The sequence below is a fragment of the Scardinius erythrophthalmus genome, assembly GCF_964197995.2.
Source record: "Scardinius erythrophthalmus genome assembly, chromosome: 4".
NCBI lineage: Eukaryota > Metazoa > Chordata > Actinopteri > Cypriniformes > Leuciscidae > Scardinius > Scardinius erythrophthalmus.
The window spans coordinates 26,280,750-26,307,629 of NC_138224.1; the positions used below are offsets into that span (position 1 = coordinate 26,280,750).

Sequence of the window (26,880 nt, forward strand, 5' to 3'; positions counted from 1 at the left end):
TTATCCTTTTAAACTAGCCTCGTGTTTATAGCAGTAGTCTTGCGGGGTGGACTCATTTAAAGTAATGTTATCGTCTGGTTTTAGCCAAGTTTCTCTCAAACACAGCACATCTAGGTTATGATCTGTTAACAGACAATTGTCATATCATTAACAATAAGTGCTTTTGAAGAAAGGGATCGAATATTCAACAACTTAAGCTTTATCATTTGTTCATCTGTATATCTGTTTTTTAATTACTAAAAAATTGTATCTACTAAATGGGAAGTTTAAATTCTTTGTAAAATTCACAGGTCAAGAAACGATGGTTTGAAACGGAACATCTTCCTCTTTGTCACCCTCCAGCACATTAGGTGGCGCTTTGCTCCCTTTTATCGGTTTGCAACTCGCCAGTGAATGCACAGAAGTAGAATCACACGTCATAAGGCTGCGCCGCACTTTCGTGTCTGAGGTGAATCGACTGAAGAAAGGTTTGTGTTTTTAAGTGTTTAAGTTGATAAAAACTGCTGATTCAATGGTATAGTTGTTGCAAGCGCTGTAGAATGAATGGATTATTATTCAACGTGACATTGTAATGCTGTATCTAACATTTATTAGTCTTATTTTTGTGAGTAAAGTGCACACAAAAGTAATAGAAAAGATGTGTCTCATTTTCTTGGTTAATAACTGGAGATGTCCTCAATATAATTTAATTTACATTGAATGTGCTTAAAGGTTTTCGTCGTGGAAATGACTTTTTCTCTCTTCAAACATTGTAACGTTAGCGTTTTATTATTTCGCACATCCGGGTCACAAACTGCTCGTTCACTTTAAAATACCGAAAAACAAAATAGTGCTTTAATTATTGATCATCATTGAGGAAAACAGAAGAAAATCAGCAAATACGAATTACACTGGCAATTATTGTATTAATTATAGATAGTAATATTGAAGCTATGACCCTTTAGTTACTGAGTTTTGCCCCATTATCTAAACGCATCAACCACAGTTTACAAAGAAAAGGTAAAACAAAAAAAGTGTCTTTATTCCTTCGCATATTTCATGATTTAAAGTGGAGCGCACAAGCCTACTGTATGTATATGTGCAATACTTCAGAGTCTGATCACCTTTTTATTAAAGAAAGCAAGAAATTAATTTTCGTATTCATACAAACATCACATTAAAGAGCATTAGAAGTAGACAAGGTTATACATCCCATAAAATATTAATTATGAGTAAAGACTGTACAAATTATACATTAATAATGTGTGCAATTTTTTTCATGCGCTTAGTTCACTTTATGATACAATCAAGTATTAATGGGTCAGTGACATTTTAGAATTTCAAAACAGTAAAAAAAATAAAAATGAAAAGACAAATTAAATATAGCATTTTTTGTGTAAATCTATGTGTATATTTTTTTGTTTTATTAGTGCCCTTTATAAAAAATAACAATATATGACATTTTAATGTGTTTCTTTGTATACAGTCCTTGAAAATGTCATACGGTAAAACGAAGTGATTTTTAGAAATAAATAAAATTTGATATTCATGACACGGTTAAATACAACCAAGAATGTAATAGTTGATCTGTAAGTATTCTATAACAAGTTGCAAAATATAAACACCTACACCACAAATACGACTACAGCATTTCATCTATGGACATTTGTATGGACATCTATTTTTTTGCTAGAAATTAGTCAAAAATGCCTTGAAGTTATATGTATATATATTAGAGGTGGGCATAGATAATTTTTTTTAATCTAAATTAATCTAGATTAATTTTGAAATTAATCTAGATTAAAATGGCTCATTTGAATTCTGCCGAAGGCATTCAGAATATGTGTGCTACCCAAATAATGACTATAAAAGTAAGTCTTTGAGAACGGGTTTCTCAAGCCAGGTGGCGCATTAGACCAGGGGCTCATCTCCTGTTTCCAAAATGCATCACAAACTGCTTGAGAAAGCTGTTCTACTCATAGACTGTAAAAGGTTACTTCTGTACTGTTACCGTCCGTAGGCAACATATATAGGCCTATGTTATTATCAAATACTATAGGCTATCAATTAGGGATGGGCGATATGGCCTAAAATCTATATTGTGATATACATTGCAGCCTCTTGCGATAACGATATACAGTATAGGCTATTATAATAAAACCATTTCAGAACAGGTTACACAGACCCTGCTAAACAACTGCTAATTTTTTTTTAAAGGGTATATGTAGTTTTGAGAACATATATTGTGCAAAACTGTAAGTATACAACATCATTTTGCAGATAAATAAAATTTAAGTACACTAGCTGCAGAGATCTTAACCCTCTGATGGTCCGCGGGGTCTTTTTGACCCGCAAATGACTTTTTCTCAAATTAAAAAAAATGTTCCCTTTGTCCAAATGGTATGAAACCTTCTACGGCTCTTAACACTTTCTAGATCTACAAAAAAAAAAAATAAAGTGGAATGATATCTGTTTTTATGTTAGCGTGACAAAATTTGTGACACTCGTGGTCTTTGGGGTCTCTGGAGACCCCGCAATCAAAATAGACAAAATTCATCATCAAAATCAGAAACAACACAGAACACATCGACAGAAATGACAGAAATAAAGTGGCACACTTCCACCAATTCAAAAAGCATCCACAATGCTGAATTATTTTGCTCACAAGCGCACACACACACACACACACACACACACACACATATAGGCCTATAGAGGAATACATTTTTGAGACTATAAAAACTGTTCTCTTATCATTTGTAAAATAAAATCATCCAAAATGCAGTACCACCACAAAAATAAATTGGTGACACTGACACATTGAAAAATGTACACACACACACACACACACACACACACACACACACACACACACACACACACACACACACAGGAACATTTGTAAGGCTATAATTTGTCAAATAAAATCATCCAAAATGCATTACCACCACAAAAAAAAATTGGTGATACTGACACATTGAAAATGTAAACACACACACACACACACACACACACACACACACACACACGCACACGCACACACACACACGCATACACACACAGGAACATTTGTAAGGCTATAATGTGTGTGTAAAATCATCCAAAATGCAGTACCACCACAAAAATAAATTGGTGACACTGACACATTGAAAAATGTGCACACACACACACACACACGCATACACACACACACACACACACACACACACACACACACACACACACACACGCATACACACACAGGAACATTTGTAAGGCTATAGTGTGTCAAATAAAATCATCCAAAATGCAGTACCACCACAAAAATAAATTGGTGACACTGACACATTGAAAAATGCGCGCACACACACACACACACACACACACACACACACACACACACACACACACACACAGACACACAGGAACATTTGTAAGGCTATAATGTGTCAAATAAAAAATCATCCAAAATGCAGTACCACCACAAAACTAAATTGGTGACACTGACACATTGAAAAATGTGCACAAACACACACACACACACACACACACACACACACACACACACACACACACACACACACACACACACACACACACACACACAGGAACATTTGTAAGGCTATAATTTGTCAAATAAAATCATCCAAAATGCAGTACCACCACAAAAATAAATTGGTGATACTGACACATTGAAAACACACACACACACACACACACACACACACACACACGCATACACACACAGGAACATTTGTAAGGCTATAATGTGTCAAATAAAATCATCCAAAATGCGGACCCACTACAAATATAAAGTGGTGTGGTGACACTGGCTCATCGACAATGTGTACTCACACACTCTCTCTCTCTTTATCTCTCATACATACACACACACACACACACACACACACACACACACACACACACACACACACACACACACACACACACAATTGAGTGTGTCTAGAATCTAGAATTAGATTAAAAATAAATGATTGAAATAAATGATAAAATCTTAAGACTCCAACATTTCTCTTTATAACATTTTGTTCAGGTTTGATTCTAATCATAATGTAACATTATTGAAAAACTGGGGGTTTTTTTGGTACAAAAAATGCTAAACTTTGACAAAAATATTTTATTTTTGTTATAATTGTGATTTTATAATATTTAGATATGAATCCAACTGAATCCAACTTGTGAAAAGATATCTTTCAGGTAGTCTAATAGCAAATAGCATATACTGGAGCTCTATAGCCATCTAGTGGTTAAAATTATTATTTTTTATTTTAAAACTGCATTTTCCAAAAAATGGGCATAAATGTTACATTAAACCATTTAAAATCATCCATGTTATCCCCATGAATGAAAGTTAGAAATCTGGGTCTTTTATAAAGTGAATTTTACATCAAATGCTGTTTTTTTGTAAAAAGGCTATTTAAATATTTATTTATTTATTTATTTATAGAAATTTAAAAAATATCATAAATTCTCCAAAAACTGCACAAATGTTGAGTAAAAACATTAACAAACAGAACAAAATTCCATTTGTAAAAAAAAAAACCTACTATCTTGTTACAAAATTAAATGTTATTGTCTGGGGTCTCTAGAGACCCCAAAGGACTCGAGTGTAGACATAAAAAAAGACCATCAGAGGGTTAAGTAGGTCTAATGTTTATTATAGCTTTGAGCTTATGAAACCCAAATTTAAAGTTATAATATTGTCTAACTGATGTCTTTTCAGTTAAAAAGAAACACAACAACGATTCTTAAAATCGGGCGTAGACAGAGATTATGTGTTAACGTTACACCACTAAGATATATTGGAATGAGAATAATACGCGCGCGCTGGTATTCAGTGATATCATGTTTTGTTTTGAATTTGAGGTGGTAGAACGAATTAGTCGTGTGTTAACTTACCGAACCGTTACCCCACACACTCGGATAGTTTGCTGCTGTTTGTCGGATGGCTTAAATCCGAACCAAGTCCAAATTATGGATGTTGCAGCTTTCACTTTCAGCCGTGTTTACTTAAGATGACGACGAATATGCGTTGCAGCCGGGTTTACCTCGCGGCCGTGGGTAGATTGCGTCATCATAGCTTGTGTAGTAGAGCCAATGAGCCATCTCCCAACCCAACTTGGGGAATAGATTAACGGCGATATTTTTTTTATCGCGCGATTGCGTTAACGCCGATAACGGCCCACCACTAATATATATATATATATCATACTAGCTCTCCTCCATTATTTTCATGAACAATGTAAACAAACAAAGTATTTATTTTTTTTCTTTTAAAATTCAATGTTTTACCATATGACATTTTGTTTTACCGTATGACATAGTACAATTTCAATGTTTCATTGCATTTTTAATGTAATAAATTGATGTAGGCCAATTAAGAATGATTTCAAAGAAACAAGGCATCTCAAGTGAACCTTTTATTAACAGTAGAATATATTTCCCAACATTTGAACATTTCTTTTAGTCAACTCAACTCTCTTTCAGTACAAGGAACACATAGGACGTGCTATATGTAATATATGACAATATCAGTCAGATTTACAACAGTGAGATAACTTGTGAAAAATTCAGTTTTTAACATTCAGTTAAAAAATAACAGTAACATTCATGTCTGCTTTCAAAAGGTTATGATCAACCTAATCTCATATAATTTACAGTAATAGCTCATATCAAAAGATTCATCACTTTTTCACGAAAAACGTATAACAAATAACAGTAACATTGTGGAGACAAACAGACGAGTATATCTGAGACGAGTATATCTCAGATGAGTATGTCTGAGACGAGTATGCCAGACAATTATTTCTGAGACGAGTATTTCTGATACGAGTATATCTCAGACGAGTATGTCTGAGACGAGTACGCCAGACAATTATTTCTGAGACGAGTACATCTGAGACGAGTACATCTGAGACGAGTACATCTGAGACGAGTACATCTGAGACGAGTACATCTGAGACGAGTACTTCTGAGACGAGTACTTCTGATACGAGTACATCTCAGACGAGTATTTCTGAGACGAGTATTACTGATACGAGTATATCTCAGACGAGTATATCTCAGACGAGTATATCTGACGCCACCTTCACACTGGCAGTTGAAATCAGCTCCGATACGGCTACGAAATGACCGGAAGTCATTCATCTCCTATGGAGATTCGCAGACCGCATGCGAATGGGTCCGAAGCGGGTCCGAACGAGTGCGGTGCGAAAAAAATCGTGTCCGTTGGTCATCCGGATGCGTTCAAAAAATTTAACTCTTGCGAAAAGCTACGGACGTTTCCTATCCGACAATTCCAGCGGAAGTTGGGCGATTCCACAGTTTCTGTCCACAAGGGGTGTAATGAACAATATAGATTGAATAATACCCAGTTGTTGACATTTTTTTATTTTTAGTTCACTATTTTGTTAAAGATAGATGTAAGAAATAATAAAGTTACTTTTATCCCACTAAGCCTTGGCATTATCGTGTAATGAGACTTTATTTTATTTCCGTCCCCAGAAATTGCGGATGTCAGGGTAGGACATTCAGTGCATCTGGTTTTTCCTAAGTCATTTCTTTCATTTCCTTTAATAAAATCCTGAATTTTGGCACATAACATTTTGGTGTGTCTTCAACAAAATACTACTACTAACACTGAAATAGAATTCCCTTAATCCACCACGATGCAATGGAAACATTTACTAACGTTCGTTACACTTTCTGTCCAAGCAGTTACGCACGTTAAAATATGATTCTAAAGGAAGCGGAGATATAATTTTTCCATGTAATTCTATCAGTAGCATAACGATAAAACCATCTTGTGTGGGTTAAATTCTCATATGCGTTGCTACATGATAAATTGTTAATAAATCGGGATAAAACAGGGGCCAAGATTTTCTGTCAAAAAATCATAACGCTCGAACATTTTATTCTGACGCTGAATTTCCATCTCCTAATGTCTTAACGGTTCTCATGTCAGAAATAAGATTGTCTAGGTCACGGTCGCTCTGCGCGGGAGGAAGAGTTAAAAGGATTTCACAGATTTCGGCGAATGTGGGTAAGTTTGTGGATTCTGTCCAAAAGGTTACGAACGTTAAAATGATACGAACGTGGTAAACTTTGGTTAAGTAAACATTAAATAGGATCATTGTGGTGAGAAAGGATTAAAGAGTGTGCAAGTCGGATGATTGCGAGTGGTTTCGGACCGAAAGCGTCGTTCATCGTGAAAGAGCATGCATGAATGGTGGTTTTATACATTTTGACAGATTCTGCACATCTTGTTCGTAAATTAGACGGAAATTTTCAGTCTGTCCAACTTCCAACGTTGTTTTCTGCGCATTTTTGACTCAATAAGCTGTTCATAAAAGTCAACATCGTCAATGACATTTTTCTGTTTTTTTTGATTATTTTTTTTTTCTGTCCAATGTTCGTAAGAATATAGCTTAGGCTGACGAAGTTAACATGTTAATAGTGCGTTAACACAATCTGTATGATCTTTAAATTTGATAGTATGATGACAGGTTATTTTAATGTGTTATGAACTTGTTCTATTCTTTGCCAGTTTTCATGAAATGGTATTATTTTGTGTTACAGAGGCAATCTTGCAGGATTGTTTAATTTTTTCCGTCCACGTTACACACGTTATAACTTAGCACACTTGTAGGAGTTCCTTTGTCTTCTACATTTGGCAAATAAATTTGAAAAATATACCTGGTATTTGTTAGTAATTTTGCTGGCTTTCAGTTTATGAACATACCAGACTCAAAAATGCACCTTTAAGTTTATAGAACAGATAATATTAGATGGCCACCCTGCCTGCATGGAAGTCCTATTACCAGTTTTGTGAACCATACACAACGCATGACTCATAACTATACCAAATTAGGAACAAAGTAAAACATGAACTGGGATTCCAACCAGAATTTTATTAAACTGAATTAGATTAAGTACACTTTCTGCTTGAACTTACATTGTTTTTCCGTCCATGTTACATACGTTAAATTTGACATCAACTCAACTTTGATCAAAGTTTACTAGTTTACCATTGCCAGATTTATCCTGCCTTTCACACAGCTGTACCCCAGGTTTTCTCAGGATGTTAACCTGAGGACAATGACTTTCTCCATGAAGATTGATTTTGCAGGCTATTGTCCTTGCAGTTGGCCCTAAACTGTGGAATCGCCCAGTTAGCGTTGCTATTAGGGCTGGGCGATTTAAATCGAGAGATTGTTATGCGCATCTCGTCAGTAAAGCCGGTTCCTTGATTAGTAGTAAATCGCCATCACCTGGTTTCAGATGGAGCGGCATTTACTACAAAGAGCCGTAGTTAACTGACAAGCTGAGCCATATCGCATTAATTATCGCTGGCGATACGTCCAGGTCATGTCAACATGTCATATTATGATGGGAGAAATGGAGCCATTCAAAATTCCCCCGAAATTCGATATCAATTCTCAAAAACCACAAATCAATCTTTTTTTTGTGTATTTATTTCCGCAAACATTAAACATAATATCTGATTGACATTAATCTCATTTACTAGTCTTCTACACTACATGTCAACTAGTGATCGACCGATATATCGGTCGGCCGATAAATCGGGCCGATATTTGCGGGTTTGACGTGTATCGGCATCGGCCAATACGCGGCTGCTGCGTTCGCCGATAGTTTTTTTCCCGGCATTATTTACAGACAGGCGTCCGCAGGCAGCTCTGCGTTGCTGGAGACGCTGCAGTTCACGTGCAGCCCATGCACTGCCCCTCCCACACTAGCAGAGTGCTGGAAGCCTCTTCAAGACAACGGCAAGTTTTAAACTTTCAAAGCATCTTTTAACTGTTTGACTTAGCTGAAATATTGCCATACACTTTAAAAGTGGAAACACGTTGCTTTATATGCGTGTGCAACTAAGCAAGTTTGTGGGTCCAAATGGAAAACGCGCGAATGCCTATAAAACTGCTTGTCATTGTATTTAGGGAGCTGCAAATAGCTAAGTTTGAGGCTATCCATATGCATACGGCAGCTGTTACGAACACTGGTCATAGGATTAAATAATGCCGACATTGTTCCGTGATATTTGTGGGAGTTTTATTCAGCGACCACCTGGCTGAGGTTTGGACGTGTGCTCATAAAAGAAGCGACGCGGTTGCGACACGCATGCGATGCACTCGTTTGTCCAGGCGCTTCTATGCCGTGGTGAGATGAAAACAAATACATTTTTTAGGGCCTGTTCACACATCGCGTCTTTTGCGCGCTCAAGTTCGTTATTTTAAATGTATGCGCGCGGTTCCTTTTTTAAATTGAGACTTGCAACATTTGTTGTCATCATTGTGTCATTTTTATGATTTAAATTAAGTGAGCAAAAGCAGTATCGGCTCCAAATATCGGCCCAAGAAAATCGGCAGCCCGTATCGGTCATCGGCTAAGGCTGATGAAAAAAAATCAGTATCGGCATCGGCATTAAAAAATCCATATCGGTCGATCCCTAATGTCAACCTCTTACCTTGATCCTGTCACTCATTCGGTGTTGAACATGTAGGATGCAGGTGCTCCTGTCAGCAAGTGGTCAAGTCACTGCAGAGTCAAATGAGGACCAGCTCCTCCTCCTCGCTGGAGCTCTAAGGGGGTGGTCTTTGAAAATAACACACCCCTTTAAGGCTGAGAGATAAATCGATTTTAGCGATTAACTCAAATGTGTAGTTTACGTCGACTTGTTTGAATGAAAATCGTTTTTCTCTTAACATCCACCGACGTTCCCCTCTGGGCTCCCGTAGTTCCGAAGGGACTCAGCGTTTGCCATAGAGATACACAAACAACTTGGCAAATGACCAAGACCGCAACAGCACAAGCACACCCGCCAGAAACATTTACACACTGAATCCGCAGGGCTGCCAACTCATTCATTCACCGTGAGACTCATGCAACTTTACACACTCTCCGCCACACATCCATTTTCTCACGCAGAGAAAAATCGCGAAGCAAAGAGGACACTGACAGGACTCTGACACCGACAGACAAGACAGAGAAGGTTACTATTGATATGAAACAAATTCTCAGCTCTCAGATTTTGTTAATTTAATTTTGAAATTCAAACAATAAACACAGATTTGGCGCTTGTAAATGTGACGTGACAGATCGCTGACATTTCTCAGTTCAAGCGGCAGGTGAACCGATCATCTGTTTCTCTTTACTACTAGTTAATAGTAAATAAACATGAATGTGAACACTGGTCACTGTCTCCCGTGTCACCGGAAGTCACCCGCCCTCCATTGAAATGAATGGGATCACGTCTCTTTGTGGCTGCGTGACGCTGGCGGTGTGAACAATGGCTCAATTTAATGTCTCAAAGCACTTAACATTACAATAATTTGGACTGAATTCAGTGATTGGACGTTTTTGGTCCTGAGACTTCAACTGGAGATGTATTGTACATGTTTTAAAATTTACACCCCTTCTATTATTAATTGTTATTAGGATGTGAAGAGAGTTTCAATCATAATAACAAGTAAGTGTTTATTGAAAAAATTGCTTACCCTAACTTTAACTCTCACTCTGACACTCCCTCATCCGTCCTTCGGATGAGACGTTAAACCGAGGTCCTGACTCTCTGTGGTCATTAAAAATCCCAGGATGCCCTTCGAAAAAGAGTAGGGGCGTAACCCCGGCATCCTGGCCAAATTTGCCCCTTGGCCTCTATCCATCATGGCCTCCAAACCATCCCCATATACTGATTGGCTTCATCACTGTCTCCTCTCCACCAGTAAGCTGGTGTGTGGTGGGCGTTCTGGCGCAATATGGCTGCCGTCGCATCATCCAGGTGGATGCTGCACATCGGTGGTGGCTGAGGAGATTCCCCCCTTCTATGTAAAGCGCTTTGAGGTCTCAGATAAAGCGCTATATAAATGTAACAAATTAGCAGTGCATTGAACTAGAGCTGATTGAGACGCACCCAGAGATTTAGTTTGGAATCATTTTTCTTTGTTAATTATCCTCATTATTCTATTATCTTTAACAGGACAGAGTGTCCAAACACACAGAAAAACTCCCGGTGAAGCAACGGAGATCCACGTGACACAAGATGGCGTTGATTAAAGAGGAGAGTGAAGAAATGAAGATTGAAGAAGTATTCAGTTTGAAACAAGAAGATACTGAGGAACAAATAGGTTGGTTTCATACTCAAAACTGAACTCAGTCATTTAAAATGTCGATGTCTACAAAAATGAATGATATTTTTCAAAGAATGTCCTATTTAAAGCAGTTTTATTTGACGTGTAGTGGGTCGCTCTTGGGCAGTAGGGGTGGGAATCTCTTGGCACTTCAGGATTCGATTACGATTCAGAATGGTGCGATGATAAAATGATTATTGATACATATTTTTTTTCTATACAGGATTTCTTCTTTTCTGACTGTAACTTTAGGGTGAATCTTTCTTTATTAACCTCACAATCCGATTCGATTCAGTGAGTCATGATCTGATTCCAAAATGATTCTTGATCTATATATTTTTTATTATTAAGTTACCGACTATAAACCTTACATTTATTTGTACATTTTTTAATAATTATTTGTACATAATTTTCGTGAAAATTTAATTACTTGTCTAATTATTAGGGCTGGGAATCGATAAAAAAAAAAAAAAAAACTAATTAATTGCAGAATTTGCTGTAATTAATTGCAATTAATTGCATTTCCTCCAAGCTTGTAATCATCAATATTTAAACTTAGAATCACCTAATTAAATGAAACAACACAGGAAAAAAAAAAAGGAACCGAAAATAGCCCTATATTAAAATAATATTAAACATCAATATATCAATGTATTATTCTTTTTCAATAATCAATCAACATAATCAATTTAACAGATTTTTGTAAAAAAAAAAAAAAAAATTACTAATTATCAAATTAAAATATAGTCCTACAAAGCTATTATTACCAGAGCATGTGATCAGAGCAGGTCATTTTACCATTGCTGCCCAGCATGGCTATACCAGCTCAGCAAACAGAAGTCTACTACGGAGAAATTTCACATTATTTGAGCGGACTTTGCTTTTCCAGTGCGTGATCGGTACATGATTGGAGCGTTTGGGCCATTAACGACAGAGCAGAACATTGAGCAGAGAGGGCAGCGCGCCGACACACACACACACACACACACACACACACACACGGAACAGAGAGTGTGACGGCGCACACACGGAGCGGAAAAGACCCGCTCATGAAAGCTGCGCGAGAATGAAATAGTGTTGGGCGATATGCTCCATTTTCATATCGTCCTATCGTCAGCCTGTGAGATCGTCGATACACGATATTATCGTGAGGGGGGCGGGATCACTTATTTGATTATGAACTTGCTTATTTACTCATCAATTTGCTTGTTTTATTACTTCGTTTTATATATGAGAATCTTTTTCTATTTTGCTAGCAAAGATGGAGTGTTTATTAATAGGCTAAATCGAGGTAAAAAAAGATCCTAATCATTCTTGCATCTGACTCGGAGTATTTCAACATGTCAGCTGGAAATTAACGGACACGCATTATCCTCTCATGCCGTTACAGATGCAGCATTTTGACTGTACTTCCGAACGAGATGGGAACACGTTTTAATAATTTCTTGGGTCAAGAAAGAGTCGGAGTCTGCGATATATGTCCTCCTACCAGTGCTCTCTCTGTCTGGATGCACTTCACATATACGCACCGCACTTCAATAAGCCCAAATAACGCGGGTCAATGTGTTTTAAATGCCGAGAGAAATCAGAGGCAAAAATCTAAAAGTCGATCGTTATATTTCAACTTATGACTTGACTCTGATAAAGGAAAACGGGTTAATGCGTTTACATGACCACATGCATTGTCAGTTTATTCAGCATAATCGAGTTAATAACATGCATGTAAACGCGCTCATTCCCTGAAAGAGAAAGCTGAAACGGACTGAGCTTTCGCTGCATTAACGGCGCGTTCTCTCAGAGACGACGGTGGATATAGCGGTATAGCAACTATCTTAATTTACTGGCTTAATATTTCTCTTGTGGACTTATATTATTGACAGTGAAAAAAATTAGAACAATATTTCTTGTTTCTTGTTTTAAAGATGGACAGTGACAGAAATTTGCACAAATTAAGCATACTTTCCATACAATTGAGGTATTATTGAAATATCAAAATTTTGATAACGAGTGATTATTTAACAAAAGGCAAGTAAACCGGTCAGGGTTACATTTTAGACACACACACACACACACACACACACACACAAACACACACACACACACACACACACACACCTCTGAAGCGATAGAAAAGTCAAATAGTTTAGTTTAGATGTGTCCGTGGTTGATGATGGCCAACCAAGCGCCCACAGTCAGAGTCTAACAAAGATGTACTGGAACTTTTGCACCACGAAAACAAACACGCGTCCCATCATTGCCTCTCTCATCTAATATGCGATATCACAATTGTTTGACCGGTCTATGAGTTTGACATGTCTGTCATTGGAAACTTCCATGTGGTGTCATGAATAATTAAGAGGCAGTGTCTTCTCATTGGATAAGAAAACTCAGTCATGAATAATTATAAGACATCTATGCGTCATCAAAGTACTACAGTGCTCTGCCACGTCACAGCCTGTGACGTGGACACGATGAAGATTTTAAACTGGAAGATGAAAATAGCGTAAAAAATCTCAAATGTAACCATTTTCCCCGTACTATTAAATCTAACAGATTCTAACATTGTCTTCAATGTTGTTCAACACACATACCTCTGTTAAAATCTCAGAAAATTTGGTTTAGGGTTTCATGACCCTTTAAACAAGTTTATGAAGTTGCTTTTGATTTTCACAGATGGCAGAGTTGTGCTACGTTCGTGAACTAAAGACTTTTATTAGGCCTAGGTCTTGATATAATTTTATTGATATTATTATTATTATCATTAATATTTTGTAATTGTATTGTTTTTAGTGTTATTAGTGTCATTAAATGTTTTGTTAATGTGCTATGAACAAAATACTGATGAACAAAGATGCCGTCTTCATCTTGGCTCTTTATAAGAATGATGCGTCTGTTAAAACAAGCACTCTTGACAATTTGTGAATGGATCACCTTGCAATTAAATTTTGTTGTGGGATGTAATTTTTTAGTCTGTTTTAAAAACATTTTCTTTGAGGAGTCCTCATACGCGTGTGTCGGTGATGTCTCAAGTGTGGTTATGTGGTGATGTCGTTATGAATTTAGGCAAGGCAAATTAATTGTAGTTCCTAATTAATTTAATAACAATACTAGCTTCATAATAATAATAATAATGATTTAATACATTAATGGGAAAACGAGCCAATTATCGTATTGATATCGTCAAAAGCATCTGCCAGCAGCGATATCTCTGAGTATTGTCGATACATGATACTATCGTCTATCGGCACAACCCTAGAATGAAACCTGATCGCCGAACACGGAGGGGTGGGACGGCACCTTTTAAATAGCAGCCGCAACAGGAAATCATTAAAACGAGGCAAAAAAAAAGTGCTGCGTTATTTTATTTTTACGCGTTAAACATCTCAAATTAATCGCAAAGATTAACGCGTTAATTCCCCCAGCCCTACTAATTATGAATAGGCCTACTTTTTAAGGCGAGACACGGCAGGCAAAAACATAGTTTTTTTTTTTTTTTTCACTGGTCAATTTTGAGATTTTGGGATATTTGTCTTCAATATGTCTTCTGTCAGACTTTTGGTGAAAAGAAAAGTCCGAAATACACTTTTAGGTCTTTATTTTACTACACTTTGTCTGTTTGCGTCTGTAGATTTCTCATAAATTCAACAAAAGTTGGCGTTCTAAATCGTCCCGCTGCTCCGCGATCGCTGTCTGCACTTCTGTTGTCACATATACCGTTAGAAAGTTCTCTCTCTCCTGTACAATGCTGTCAGATCCAAATATGGTCATTTCCTTTTTATCAGCAACCAATCGTGAAAGTAAAAGGGGGGATTTAACTCTAAATGCAATCTCATTGACTGATATAAATCTTTAAAGGTCCCGTTCTTCGTGATCCCATGTTTCAAACTTTAGTTAGTGTGTAATGTTGCTGTTAGAGTATAAATAATATCTGTAAAATTATAAAGCTCAAAGTTCAATGCCAAACGAGATATTTTATTTAACAGAAGTTGACTACATCGAACGGCCCGTTTGGACTACATCCCTCTACTTCCTTCTTTAATGACGTCATTAAAACCGTTTTTTGACTAACCTCCGCCCACAGGAATGCTTCCTCAACTCTACCGAAATTCGTTTATGTACTTGCGCACATCTTATAACTTACTGTGTTTACTCAGCTCTTACAGTGATTTTCTAAAGTAAAACTGACGCTTCATCTTTTGTGTGATGTACAATAAACTTTATTAAACTCATCAGTATATGTTTGATCATCATTCAGACAGCAGACTTGTAGGCTATTAATAAATAATGGATACATACAAGCAGATGACAAATACGTTATAATAACCGTAATTAAACTACTAAACTATACCTGTTCCATCTCTATACAGCACTCTGACTCTGTAGGCATTATTGTCTGACTCGAACTGAACACCGTTACTGAGAGTTTCTGATATTATCATCATTCCGTGAGATGAAATTGTCCTGAGACTGAGCGCGAGCTCATGAAGCTCCGCCCCCTGTGTCGTCCAGCAGCAGCTTATTTGCATTTAAAGGGCACACACTAAAACAGCGCGTTTTTCTGAGCCCCAAAAAATGACAATTTAAACATGCTGTAAAAAATTATCTGTTGGGTATTTTGAGCTGAAACTTCACATACACACTCTGGGGACATCAGAGACTTATTTTACATCCTGTGAAAAGGGGCATAATACGGGACCTTTAAAGTCTGTTTTCTCAAAATGACTTCTCTCATACGCCCAAGTCCGAAATCTCCACTTCATTTGCACCAAACTTTACAGTCTTGTACCTAGTTATATTATGAAGACATTTACAGAGGGATTTGTAAATATATTATTCCTAGCCTGATTTATAGAACATTTTATTCCAAAAAACATGGCGCAAATCTATTTTTTAAGGCTATCGACATTATATTCTGATTTACAGGAGTAAATATCCATAATAAAAAGATAGATATATAGATATCCATAAATCCCTCTGTAATTTTTCCCCCATCTAATATGTGAACACAATGAAAAAAGAATTTTGAACATGGCTTTATGCAATACTCAGATATTGTCTAATTTGCATATTAAAACATTAAATTACAGAAAACTTGTAATACATTTTTTCTCATCTTAATGTTAGGGGATCAACTGGGAAAGTTTCATGGTGATATCTGCTAGTTAACATTTTTACCCTATTCAGTGTCTCGCCTTAAAATAATTTAATTACAGGTTTTAATCAAATTGTACAGTATAGCTTCAAAACTTGCAAGCAAAAATTACATACAAGATCGAACAGCTTGATTTGAGATGGGGGAAAACGTATAAGAAGATAAAAAAAAAACACTGGATGGATTTTTATCATTTTATGATGGTTGTGTAAAGGCACTGCCAACACACATTTCAGTACAATCAACTTGTAAAAGTGCATGTACCATTATATGACTCCTTTAAGCACCAGTTTAGTTTAAGTTCAGTTTAAATGACATGAATTCATACATCCTTATCATGTTTTTGTTCTAATTACTAAAGTTCTATCTAGAAGTCAACCGATGTGGGCTTTTCTCTGGCCTATGCTGATATTTAGAAATCGAGGCAGCCGATGGCCCAATATATTATGTAGATTTTTTTGGCCGATAGCCTATGTTTGGCCGATTTTCCTTTTTTTCCCCCTTCATCTCATAAAATCTAACAGTTAATAAGAAATGATACAGAAAATTGCTTAAATTAAACATTTATTGAACAACACAAGCCTCTCCAATCAATGCACTTATATATATATATAAAATAATGAACACCAGGTTTGTTGTGCCTTGTAGTTATATAGGCTACATGCAGTGCTGCATAAAATAATAACAATAGCCTATAGCTGGCGGCCTATAAATCGTTAAAAAGGAACACTTCAGTAACACTACACTAGTGAAAAATATATTATCATGTTACTTCAAATGTTTCCATTCGTTATTAAATGAGATTGGAGTAAAAACATGAAGACTAATGTTTGGCGTGTTTTGCTTTTCAAACGCACAGCGCGACTGACTCAACTCACAGTGTGTGCAGAGAACAGTTACTGAAGTGATCGAGCCGCTCCAAACTATGAAACATTATTGTTACCATATTATACATATCTATGTTTGAGCAGGTTTCCACAAACACAGTATTTAACAGTAAACACGGATCTAAACATTATAATATTCACCATATTAGAGTAAACACTCATACTAGCCTACTTTTCATCATTAGGGTTGGGAATCGTAAGACATTTTCCGGTTCTGGTTCCGATTCCGCCAAACGTTTCTGGTTCCGGTTCCCATTCAATACGAATTATTAAAACAACTAATAAAAAATAGTTGTAAGGGGAAAATGCACAATCCTTTTTGTGTTTATTTCTTATATTTGTCAAATGAGTTTAACAGACTGGTAATGTCAATAAATTCAACATATTATTTAGCAATTTTTGCAAAAATAATTAATTTTTCTGAAGGAAAATAAATATTTCTGCATTCTCTAGGATAATTTGGGACCTCTCTTATAGCTTATTGTATCTCCAGCAGTGGAGAATACCATCTCAGAAGGGGTAGAATATGTGACACACACATGTAAGATCCAGACAGGTGAAACATAATATTTCTTATACATATTTGAATGATTGATTCATAAAGACTTCCCTTCATTTCTGGATGAATCAGCGCTCTAGCAGTTAAATAAACAGAACTGCATGCATCTTGAGGAAGAACATTGTAGCCGGAGCTACTTCTCTATGTTTATTTCTATGACGCGGGTGGGTCACTCAGGCACTGTGCTACTCCGCAGCGGTGCTGGTGTAAAGTAGTCCGAGTATAAACGCTTATTACAGGCTTACCATAGTGATTCAGGATAAGACAAAAACACGGTTTGAAAAAAGGCATTCATGATGTACTCGCTTATTATATGCATTTAGTAAATTCTAAAGCGAATTTTCGTTATTTAAAGCGACATTCAAAAGGTGATTTACTCTGTTTTGGTTTCTACCGTAGACATCAGTGTTTATTCTCGAACTATAAACTTTTATTTCAGTACTTCTGTGATCATTTGTAACACCGAAATACCGATACTGTGTTGTTGATAAGATTGTAAAAGTAAAGCTGTTTCATATTGACAACTGTTCTCTCAGTGACAGCGCAAACAGATTTGAATGTTCCAGTGTGAAGTTTTGTCATTTAGGAATAAGATCGATAGGGCTGGGTACCGAGTTCGATACTTTTTAGGTACCGACCGAATTGCCTCGATACTATTGAGTATCGAAAAATGACTTGTTTTTCGGTACCAGATTTCGATACCTAAGGGGTTAACTCGTCAACGTCAGTGCTCAAACAAATACATAGGCTATGAAATGCACAACGACACGCCTAAAGTCGCTCGCGCACATACACGTGAACTCTACACACACGAGACACGCAGAACTCTCCGCGCACATAGGGTAAACGTACCTATTAAGCTCACTAAAATCTACATTGAGACATTTTTAGTGCACAAGATATTGGTTTTAGTACAAGAAGTTATTTTAAAATAAAATATTAATCTCTCACACTATAATATTTCATTTTATTTTAAATGACAAAAGTATTTCAATTAAGATGTACATCATTAAATATAAAAAGTCTGGCTGTGCTTAATGGGTACGTTTTGTACCCTTTAAGCACACCCCTGTTCCCAATAAGCTCACAACAAGTTTTATTAAAAATTCTTGTTTATTTTAAACAACCTTTTTAAGGAATAATTGAAAAAAGTTTTATTTGAAGGCACAGAGTCAATCACAAAAAAACAGAACACTAAAATCAAGCAACAAGGCATTCAATTTGATCAGGTAGCCTATCCTATTCATAGTGACGTGCCATTCAAACTCATTGCAACATCTAGACTAGTCCACGTTCTGGTAACACATATTGAAAAATCAAATAACAAAACAAACCAATGTGCTCCTTAAAGGGATACTCCACTTTTTTTTTGGAAATAGGCTCATTTTACAACTCCCCCAGAGTTAAACAGTTGAGTTTTACCGTTTTCGAATCCATTCAGCCGATCTCCGGGTCTGGCAGTATACTTTTAGCATAATTAATTAAACCGGACAGGACCATTAGCATCTCTCTCAAAAAAATGACCAGAGAGTTTCGATATTTATCCTATTTAAAACTTGACTCTTCTGTAGTTACATCGTGTACTAAGACCGACGGAAAATGTAAAGTTGTGATTTTCTAGGCTGATATGGCTAGGAACTATACTCTCAAAATCGCAACTTTTAATTTTCCGTCGGTCTTAGTACACGATGTAACTACAGAAGAGTCAAGTTTTAAATAGGAAAAATATCGAAACTCTTTGGTCATTTTTTTTGAGAGAGATGCTAATGGTCTTGTCCGATTTAATGATCTATCTATGCTAAGCTATGCTAAAAGTGGTACCGCCAGACCCGGAGATCGGCTGAATGGATTCGAAAATGGTAAAACTCAACTGTTTAACTCTGGGGGAGTTGTAAAATGAGCTTATTTCCAAAAAAAAGTGGAGTATCCCTTTAACTCTCTGGGTCAGAGCTTTCCTGTCTACTCCAAACTTCTTGGACAGATACGACAGGTTTCTGATGGCTCTTTCTTTGTATAGATGACATGCCTCTTTCATTTTTGGGCATACACTATAGTTTCGTCTAGCTTTTGTCATCTTACGACTGTGAAAGTAATTTATTAATAATTTTTTTGAAGATTAACATAGTGACAACCATCAGTTAATATTTAAATTCTGATTATGAAGTATTTACATGGACGTTCAATGTGGATGAGCTTAAAGGGAGCACACACTGTGCTTAATTGGAGCAAAAACAATTTTTAATTAATAAATATTAAATTAAATTTAAAGGAAAATATTTAGCTAAATTAATAATCTAGGTAATGTATTAAGTTTATACCAATTTTAATATGAACAACTATAATTGACAATATCTATGAAATTATGCTTTTTCTAATAGATGTCACACTGAAGCTGTGTGATTGTCATAGTAGTGCACCCTTTAAGCTCACCTAACAATAATATGAATTCTTTAAAAATTACAGCAGTTTAAAACCACAGACTATCAATAAAATGTAAAATTATAATATTATGGATTTAAAAGTACAAGCCATTAATGCCTGTGAAGTAATATATTAGTGTAGCACACAATCTTATACAGCTAGTAAGCTAGCTATGTTCGTAGCATCTGGGCTATGTTGCTAAAACTATCCTTTAGATCTAACTGTAAATATTTCCCACATCCAGGTTCCAGGTTATAATATGCAAAAGTCTAAACATTAATCTCTTAATTTTGCAATAAGAAGACGTACTTCTTCAAAATAAATGTTTAAACATATAAAAAATGCACATTTGAGGGGCTCCTCTTCTGGTGAAAGTTTTCAGACAGCTTTCAAAATAGCCGCCAGACAGTGTGAACACATGGATACACATATCTCAGTGTGCAATGGTATGATTGGTTTAAAATTACAGGAGGTATATAGTAACAAACACATCAATTGGTTAATACATCAAATAGGATAATACATTGCTCATTCTTTTTATAATCTGAGCTCCAAGATGGGATTGTGCTTAATGGGTACTTGAGCTTAATAGGTACGTTTACCCTACTCATATGAGACGCACGCGCGCGCACAAACTGTCCACGCACAAACTGTCCACGCACAAACTGTCCACGCACATTCTCATATGAGACGCGAGCGCACACACACAAACTCGCGCACATACTCAATAAGACGCGAGCACACACACTCACAATACCCTAAAGATGTGGAAAAGTCGATCAAAAGTGTGGATGCATTTCTCCAGGCTCGATGCCAACAGCGGTGCAGTATTTGCGGTAAAATAAATGCTGCAAAGACCGGTACCGCGACAGATATGATGAAGCACTTGACAGTGCACGGAGTAAACATAAGAGCAGAAAGTTGCTCCGTCTTTGACGGGTAAATGAAGAGATACCTTGTTGATCACTCTGACAGTGTTTATATTGCAATAATGACCTACTGAATGTACACTGCCGTTCAAAAATGTGTTGGTTCGTCAGAATTTTTTTTCAGTAAGGATGCATTAAAGTTATCAAAAATGACCTTAAAACGTGTAATGTTACAAAGGATTTCTGTTTCAAATAAATGCTGTTCTTTTAAATTTTTTATTCATCAAAGAATCATGAAAAAATGTATCATATAGTTTCCAAAAACTTTTCTTATTTCTGAAGGATCATGTGACACTGAAGTAATGATTTTGAAAATTCAGCTTTGACATCACAGGAATAAATTACATTTTGAAATATATTAAAATAAGATTTTAAATTGTAATACTATTCCACAATATTACAAGTTTTGTTGTATTTTTGATCAAACCAATTCAGCTTTGGTGAGCATGAGCTCTTTATAAAAAAAATTTTTTGTTCCTTATGTATGTGTATAAGGAATATTTTGTTCCTTTGTGCTTTTTTTGTTCTTTTGTGCACTGACTAAGGAGCATGAGTCAAACTGAAAAAATAAAACCAAAGTTTTCTGAGGTAATGTGTTATGTAATCTTGTTAAAATGGATTTCATAGAATTGGTATAGAAAAAAGTATCGTTCAGGAACCGGTATCGAAATCAAGGTATCGGTATCGGTATTGGTATCGAAATTTTTTGAACGATACCCAGCCCTAAAGATCGAAATCCTCTCTCTCTCTCTCTCAAAACGTATATGAGTAGCGCGAGTGCTTTCATTACTATTTTAATATTCAAGAGTTGAGTGCGAGACGTCGCTATTAAAGGATAAGCTTCCAGCACTTCGCCCACACATCAGCCCAGAACCGTTTTAGGAAACGAAACTTAGCAATTTCGCACGGTTCCGGTATTTTTCAAAAAACACTTTTCGGTTCCCAACCCTATTTATCATGCTGTTTTATTATCGAACATAAAAAAATACTCGTGTCATACATGTATATAAATGTAGCATTGAAAGGTTGCCTACCTGTCTAGTTCACATTTCAACATGTTTCTGTCTTTATTGATACTTTGCAGTCACTGCAATATCTGGTGGGCAACAAACGCGGTTAATGCATCCAATCGCACAACAACTATCTGTCATGTCGTGTACACCTCAAAACACCAACTTTTGTATATTAAAACTGGCAACGTCCTGGCAAGATCCTTGATTAGTTTACTGGTTTTCGTTGCTAGAGAATGACGTTCTTGCCCGCCAGCCAGTACAACTGACGTCACGTGCAATGTATACATTATGTACGACATTAGGCTTCATGTTTTTACTCCAATCTCATTTCATAATGTACATTTTAGTCTGGCACCAGTTTAACGTGTCTTACCTTAAAAATCTTCTCATCTTCAAATCGCGGTCTTCTAAATCTCCTGAAGTAAATCAACAGCACAGTCTTCCAAACTCGATGAAAAGCAGAGGAGTACGTTACTGGAGTCTCTGATTCTTTGTTTTGAGGTGATGGGACGTTTACAGGCCTTCACGTGGACTATTTGCATGTCAATCACTCCTGCGCGCGGTGCGGTCACAGAGTTAATGAGGACCCGTTTCAGAAACTGTACATGTCGTTGCTTTCATACGGATTACTTAAACAGAGAATATTTGTTTTTGATATAATTTAAATAATTTAAAAATAGAGACTCCAAGCTTTGTAAAGACATACGTCACAGGTCTGTGTGACAAACATTCGCTGAGTTACAGATCATTTTCTGTTGCGTTTCAGAATGAACTTCACATTGAGAGAGACGGCAGAACGCGCATCATGTTTATTATCTTTATTTTACGAATCAAGACCTGCAGTGTAAACAAGACCCCTTTGTTCAAAGATCGCAGACGGCCCCAGATTATTGGTGTTCAACATTCACTGCACTTTAAAACATCACACTCTTTCTTGTTCGTATCATGAGAAAGATTAAAGACTCCAGCTTCGATATTTGACCACTGTTTATGATAAAACTGGGTTGCAGTGATATTAATTTCTTAATTTATGTCAGGAGTGCAAAATAATCAATCTGTAATGTTTGATATTTTGAATAGAATATCACACCCATATGAATTCACTCACATATAATTAACTCACGATAATTATCGGCAGGCAAAATTTTGGTGCAACCCTATTTTCCATGTAAAGTTACTTTGTTGTAAATTTTATTCCTAACTTAAATCATTCACATATTTTTAAATAAAAAATAGCACTTTGTTTTATGATCTGTACTGACAATGATTATTTTTTATTTTGTGTATACAAACTGTTACTATGCATTTATTTTGGATTTATTGTCAGTACTGGGCTTTGTACTGTGTGTGTGATGACCGTGTTTGTCTTCCACTACCGAAGACAATTTTAACCAACAAAAAACCCTGGATAAGATGGGGTATATAGCTATGTATTTAATGTTGTTGGTTTTGATGCTTAAAATGTTTGTTAAATATTTTGATTTCTTTTGCATTGTGCCATTGAGCTGGTGTCAACTTGTATTTGTCTTTTTTCATCTTAGAGCTGATGGCGCTGAAAGATGAGCGTTCTAAGGAAATGAAAGAGAAAGAACATGATTTCATGACTGGAAAAAAATCTACACAGATTAAAAAGACCTCAAGGGAAAAAAAATTCACCTGCCAGCAGTGCGGAAAGAGTTTTTATCAACGTGGAAACCTTAGAGTCCACATTAGAATTCACACTGGGGAGAAACCTTTCACCTGCAAACATTGTAAAAAGAGTTTCACTGATAAAGGAAACCTTAATATTCACATGAGAGTTCACACTGGAGAGAAGCCTTACACCTGTCAAAAATGTGGAAAGAGTTTCGCCCAAAAAGGAAACTTTACAAACCACATGAGAATTCACACTGGAGACAACCTTTTCGACTGCCAACAGTGTGGAAAGAGGTTCAGTGAAAAGGGAAGCCTTAAAATTCACATGAGGATTCACACTAAAGATATCTCATTCACCTGCCAACAGTGTGGAAGGAGTTTCACTCAAAAAGGAAACCTTAAAAAGCACATGAGAATTCACACCGGAGAGAAGCCTTATACCTGCAGACTCTGCAAGAAGAGCTTCACACGGGAGCTAGGCCTTAGGTATCACATGCAAATTCACACGGGAGAAAAGCCGTTCAAATGTTGTAGGTGTGGAAAGAGTTTCACACGTAAAGAGACCCTTGAGGACCACATGAGAGGTCACACTGGAGAGAAGCCGTTCACATGTGGTCAGTGTGGGAAAAGTTTCGTAGGAAGACAAAACCTTAATAAGCACATGAGGATTCACGCAAGCGAGAACTTTTTTAAATGTCATCAGTGCGGAAGTAGATTTGGAGACATGAATCGCCTTAAGAATCATGTAATAACTCACTCTGGAGAAAAGCCTTTCATGTGCAATCACTGTGGAAAGAATTTTAAAAATAAAGGAAAGCTTAAGGCTCACACGAGACTTCACAATGGAAAGAGGCCTTTCACATGTCTTCAGCGTGAGAAAAGTTTCACAAATCAAAGAGACGTGACACGTCATTTCCAAATTCCCTCTCGAGGAAAGACATTAGATTGTGATCAGTGTAAGAAAAAATTTATTTTGCCATTATACTTACAGATACACCTGAAAAGTCACACAGATTTGAGACCATATTCGTGTTCTTTGTGTGGAAAGAGTTTCAAATGGTTTAGCAATTTAAAATCGCACCAGAAAATGCGTATCTGTGTGAAATTGAGGCTACGTTCAAGCCGTAGATGAATGTGGGCCAAATCAGATTTTTGTCGTGAGATTGTTCACATGACCTTTATACACTCACTGTCCACTTTATTAGGTTCACCTGTTACTATTTTTTAAACAAAAATATTTAATCATCCAATCACATGGCAGCAACTCAATGCATTTAGTCATGTATACAGTCAAGATGAAGTTCAAACTAAGCATCAGAATGAAGAAGAAAGCTGATATAAGTGACTTTGAACGTGGTATGGTTGTTGGTCCTAGACCGGCTGGTCTGAGTATTTCAGAAACTGCTGATCAACGGGGATTTTCATGTACAACTATCTATACGATTTACAGAGAGTGCTCAGAAAAAGAGAAAAATATCCATTTAGCGGCAGATCTGTGGGCTAAAATGCCCTGTTGATGTCAAGAGAATGGCAAGACTGGTTGTAGCTAATAGAAAGGCAACTGTAACTCCAACCACTCGTTTCAACCAAGGTCTGCAGAATAGTATCTCTGAACACACAACACTTCAAATCTTGAAACAGATGGGCAACGGCAGGAAAAGATCACACAGAGTGCCTCTCCTATCAACTAAGAACAACAAACTTTTCTGGTCTAACGAGTCTCATTTCTACTTTGATATTCAGATGATGGGTAAGAATTTGGCGTTTAACAACATGAAAGCAAGGATCCATTTTGTATGGTTCAGGGTGCTGGTGGTGGTGTGATGGTATGGGAGATATTTTTTTGGAATACTTTGGGCACCTTAGTACTAAAAGCATCTTTAAATCGCCACAGCCTACCTGAGTATTGTTGCTGACCGTGTCGATCCCTTTATGACCACAGTGTACCCATCTTCTGATGGCTACTTCCAGCAGGATAACGCATCATGTCCCAAAGCTCAAATAATTTCAAACTGGTTTCTTGAACGTGAAAATTAGTTCACTGTACTCAAATGGCCTCCACAGTCACCAGATCTCAAACCAATAGAGCAGCTTTGGGATGTGCTGGAACAGGAGATTCGCATGATGGATGTGCAGCCGACAAATCTGCAAAAGCTGCATGATGCCATAATGTCCCAAATCAAACTGAAATCTCTGAGTAATATTTTCAGCACATTGTTGGATGAATTAAGGCAGTTCTGAAGGCAAAAGGGTTCCAACCGGGTAATAGCAAGGTATACTTAAAGGAATAGTTAACTTTAAAATGAAAATTCTGTCATCATATACTCACCCTCATGTTGTTTCAAACCTGTATGAATTTCTTTCTTCTGCTGAACAGAAAGGAAGATATTTAGAAGAATGTCAGTAACCAGGCAGTTTCTGGGTCCCATTGACTTCATAGTAGGAGAAAAATATACTATGGAAGTCAATGGGACCCAGAAACTGTCTGGTTACTGACATTCTTCTAAATGTCTTCCTTTGTGTTCAGCAGAAGAAAGAAATTCATACAGGTTTGGGACAACATGATGGTGAGTATATGATGACAGAATTTTCATTTTAAAGTGAACTATTCCTTTAATAAAGTGACCGGGGAGTGGGGTTGCCAACTGTCCCGTATTAGCCGGGACATCCCGTATATTGAGCCTCATTTATTTGTCCTTAAATGCTATTATTTTGAACGATGGTTTGCGTGTTTGTATAACATTAAAATTATTTTTTGAATTAAATTATACATAAATAGGTTAAGCAAAACAAATGGTTTATGTCTGAGAACCTTTTATACACATTCTTAACTGCAGACACGGAAATGACATTGTGAGATACAGTACAAAATATTTAGATTGTCCCGTATTTTGCAACCCTACCAGTGAGTGTATGTGGTCCATATCTGACCCTCATCTGATCAAAAAATAATTTCTGCCACAAGTGATCTAGTTATTGAATCTGATTGGAATTATAAAGGAATGTGTTTTTTTTTTTTTTTTTTTGCTGTTTTTGTTTATTGTTGTATGGCCATATGTATTTGTGTTTTTTAATTTTTTTTTTATTTTAGAAATGCTCATTTTAGAATGCTAGAAATGTTAAGAAACTCACTGAACTAAAAATAAATAAAGTACTAC

The 26,880-nt window shown here is 36.5% G+C and overlaps 1 protein-coding gene across 1 annotated transcript; it reads left to right on the forward strand.

The window, feature by feature from the left end:
- The first annotated feature begins 395 nt into the window (after nucleotides 1-395).
- LOC308689523 (uncharacterized protein) lies at nucleotides 396-26,880 on the forward strand. The gene is made up of 3 exons (XM_081363268.1): nucleotides 396-467; nucleotides 10,976-11,123; nucleotides 23,629-26,880. Exons 2-3 carry the CDS (start codon nucleotides 11,039-11,041, stop codon nucleotides 24,852-24,854), a joined length of 1,311 nt encoding a protein of 436 aa, XP_081219394.1. The 5' UTR covers nucleotides 396-467; nucleotides 10,976-11,038; the 3' UTR covers nucleotides 24,855-26,880.

What these genes read in the sequence shown, in the direction of transcription:
- LOC308689523 (XM_081363268.1), top strand. Translation starts at nt 11,039, where the DNA reads ATGGCGTTGATTAAAGAGGAGAGTGAAGAAATGAAGATTGAAGAAGTA. An exon ending in AGATACTGAGGAACAAATAG is followed by an intron (nt 11,124 to 23,628) that starts GTTGGTTTCATA and finishes TTTTCATCTTAG; the next exon opens with AGCTGATGGCGCTGAAAGAT.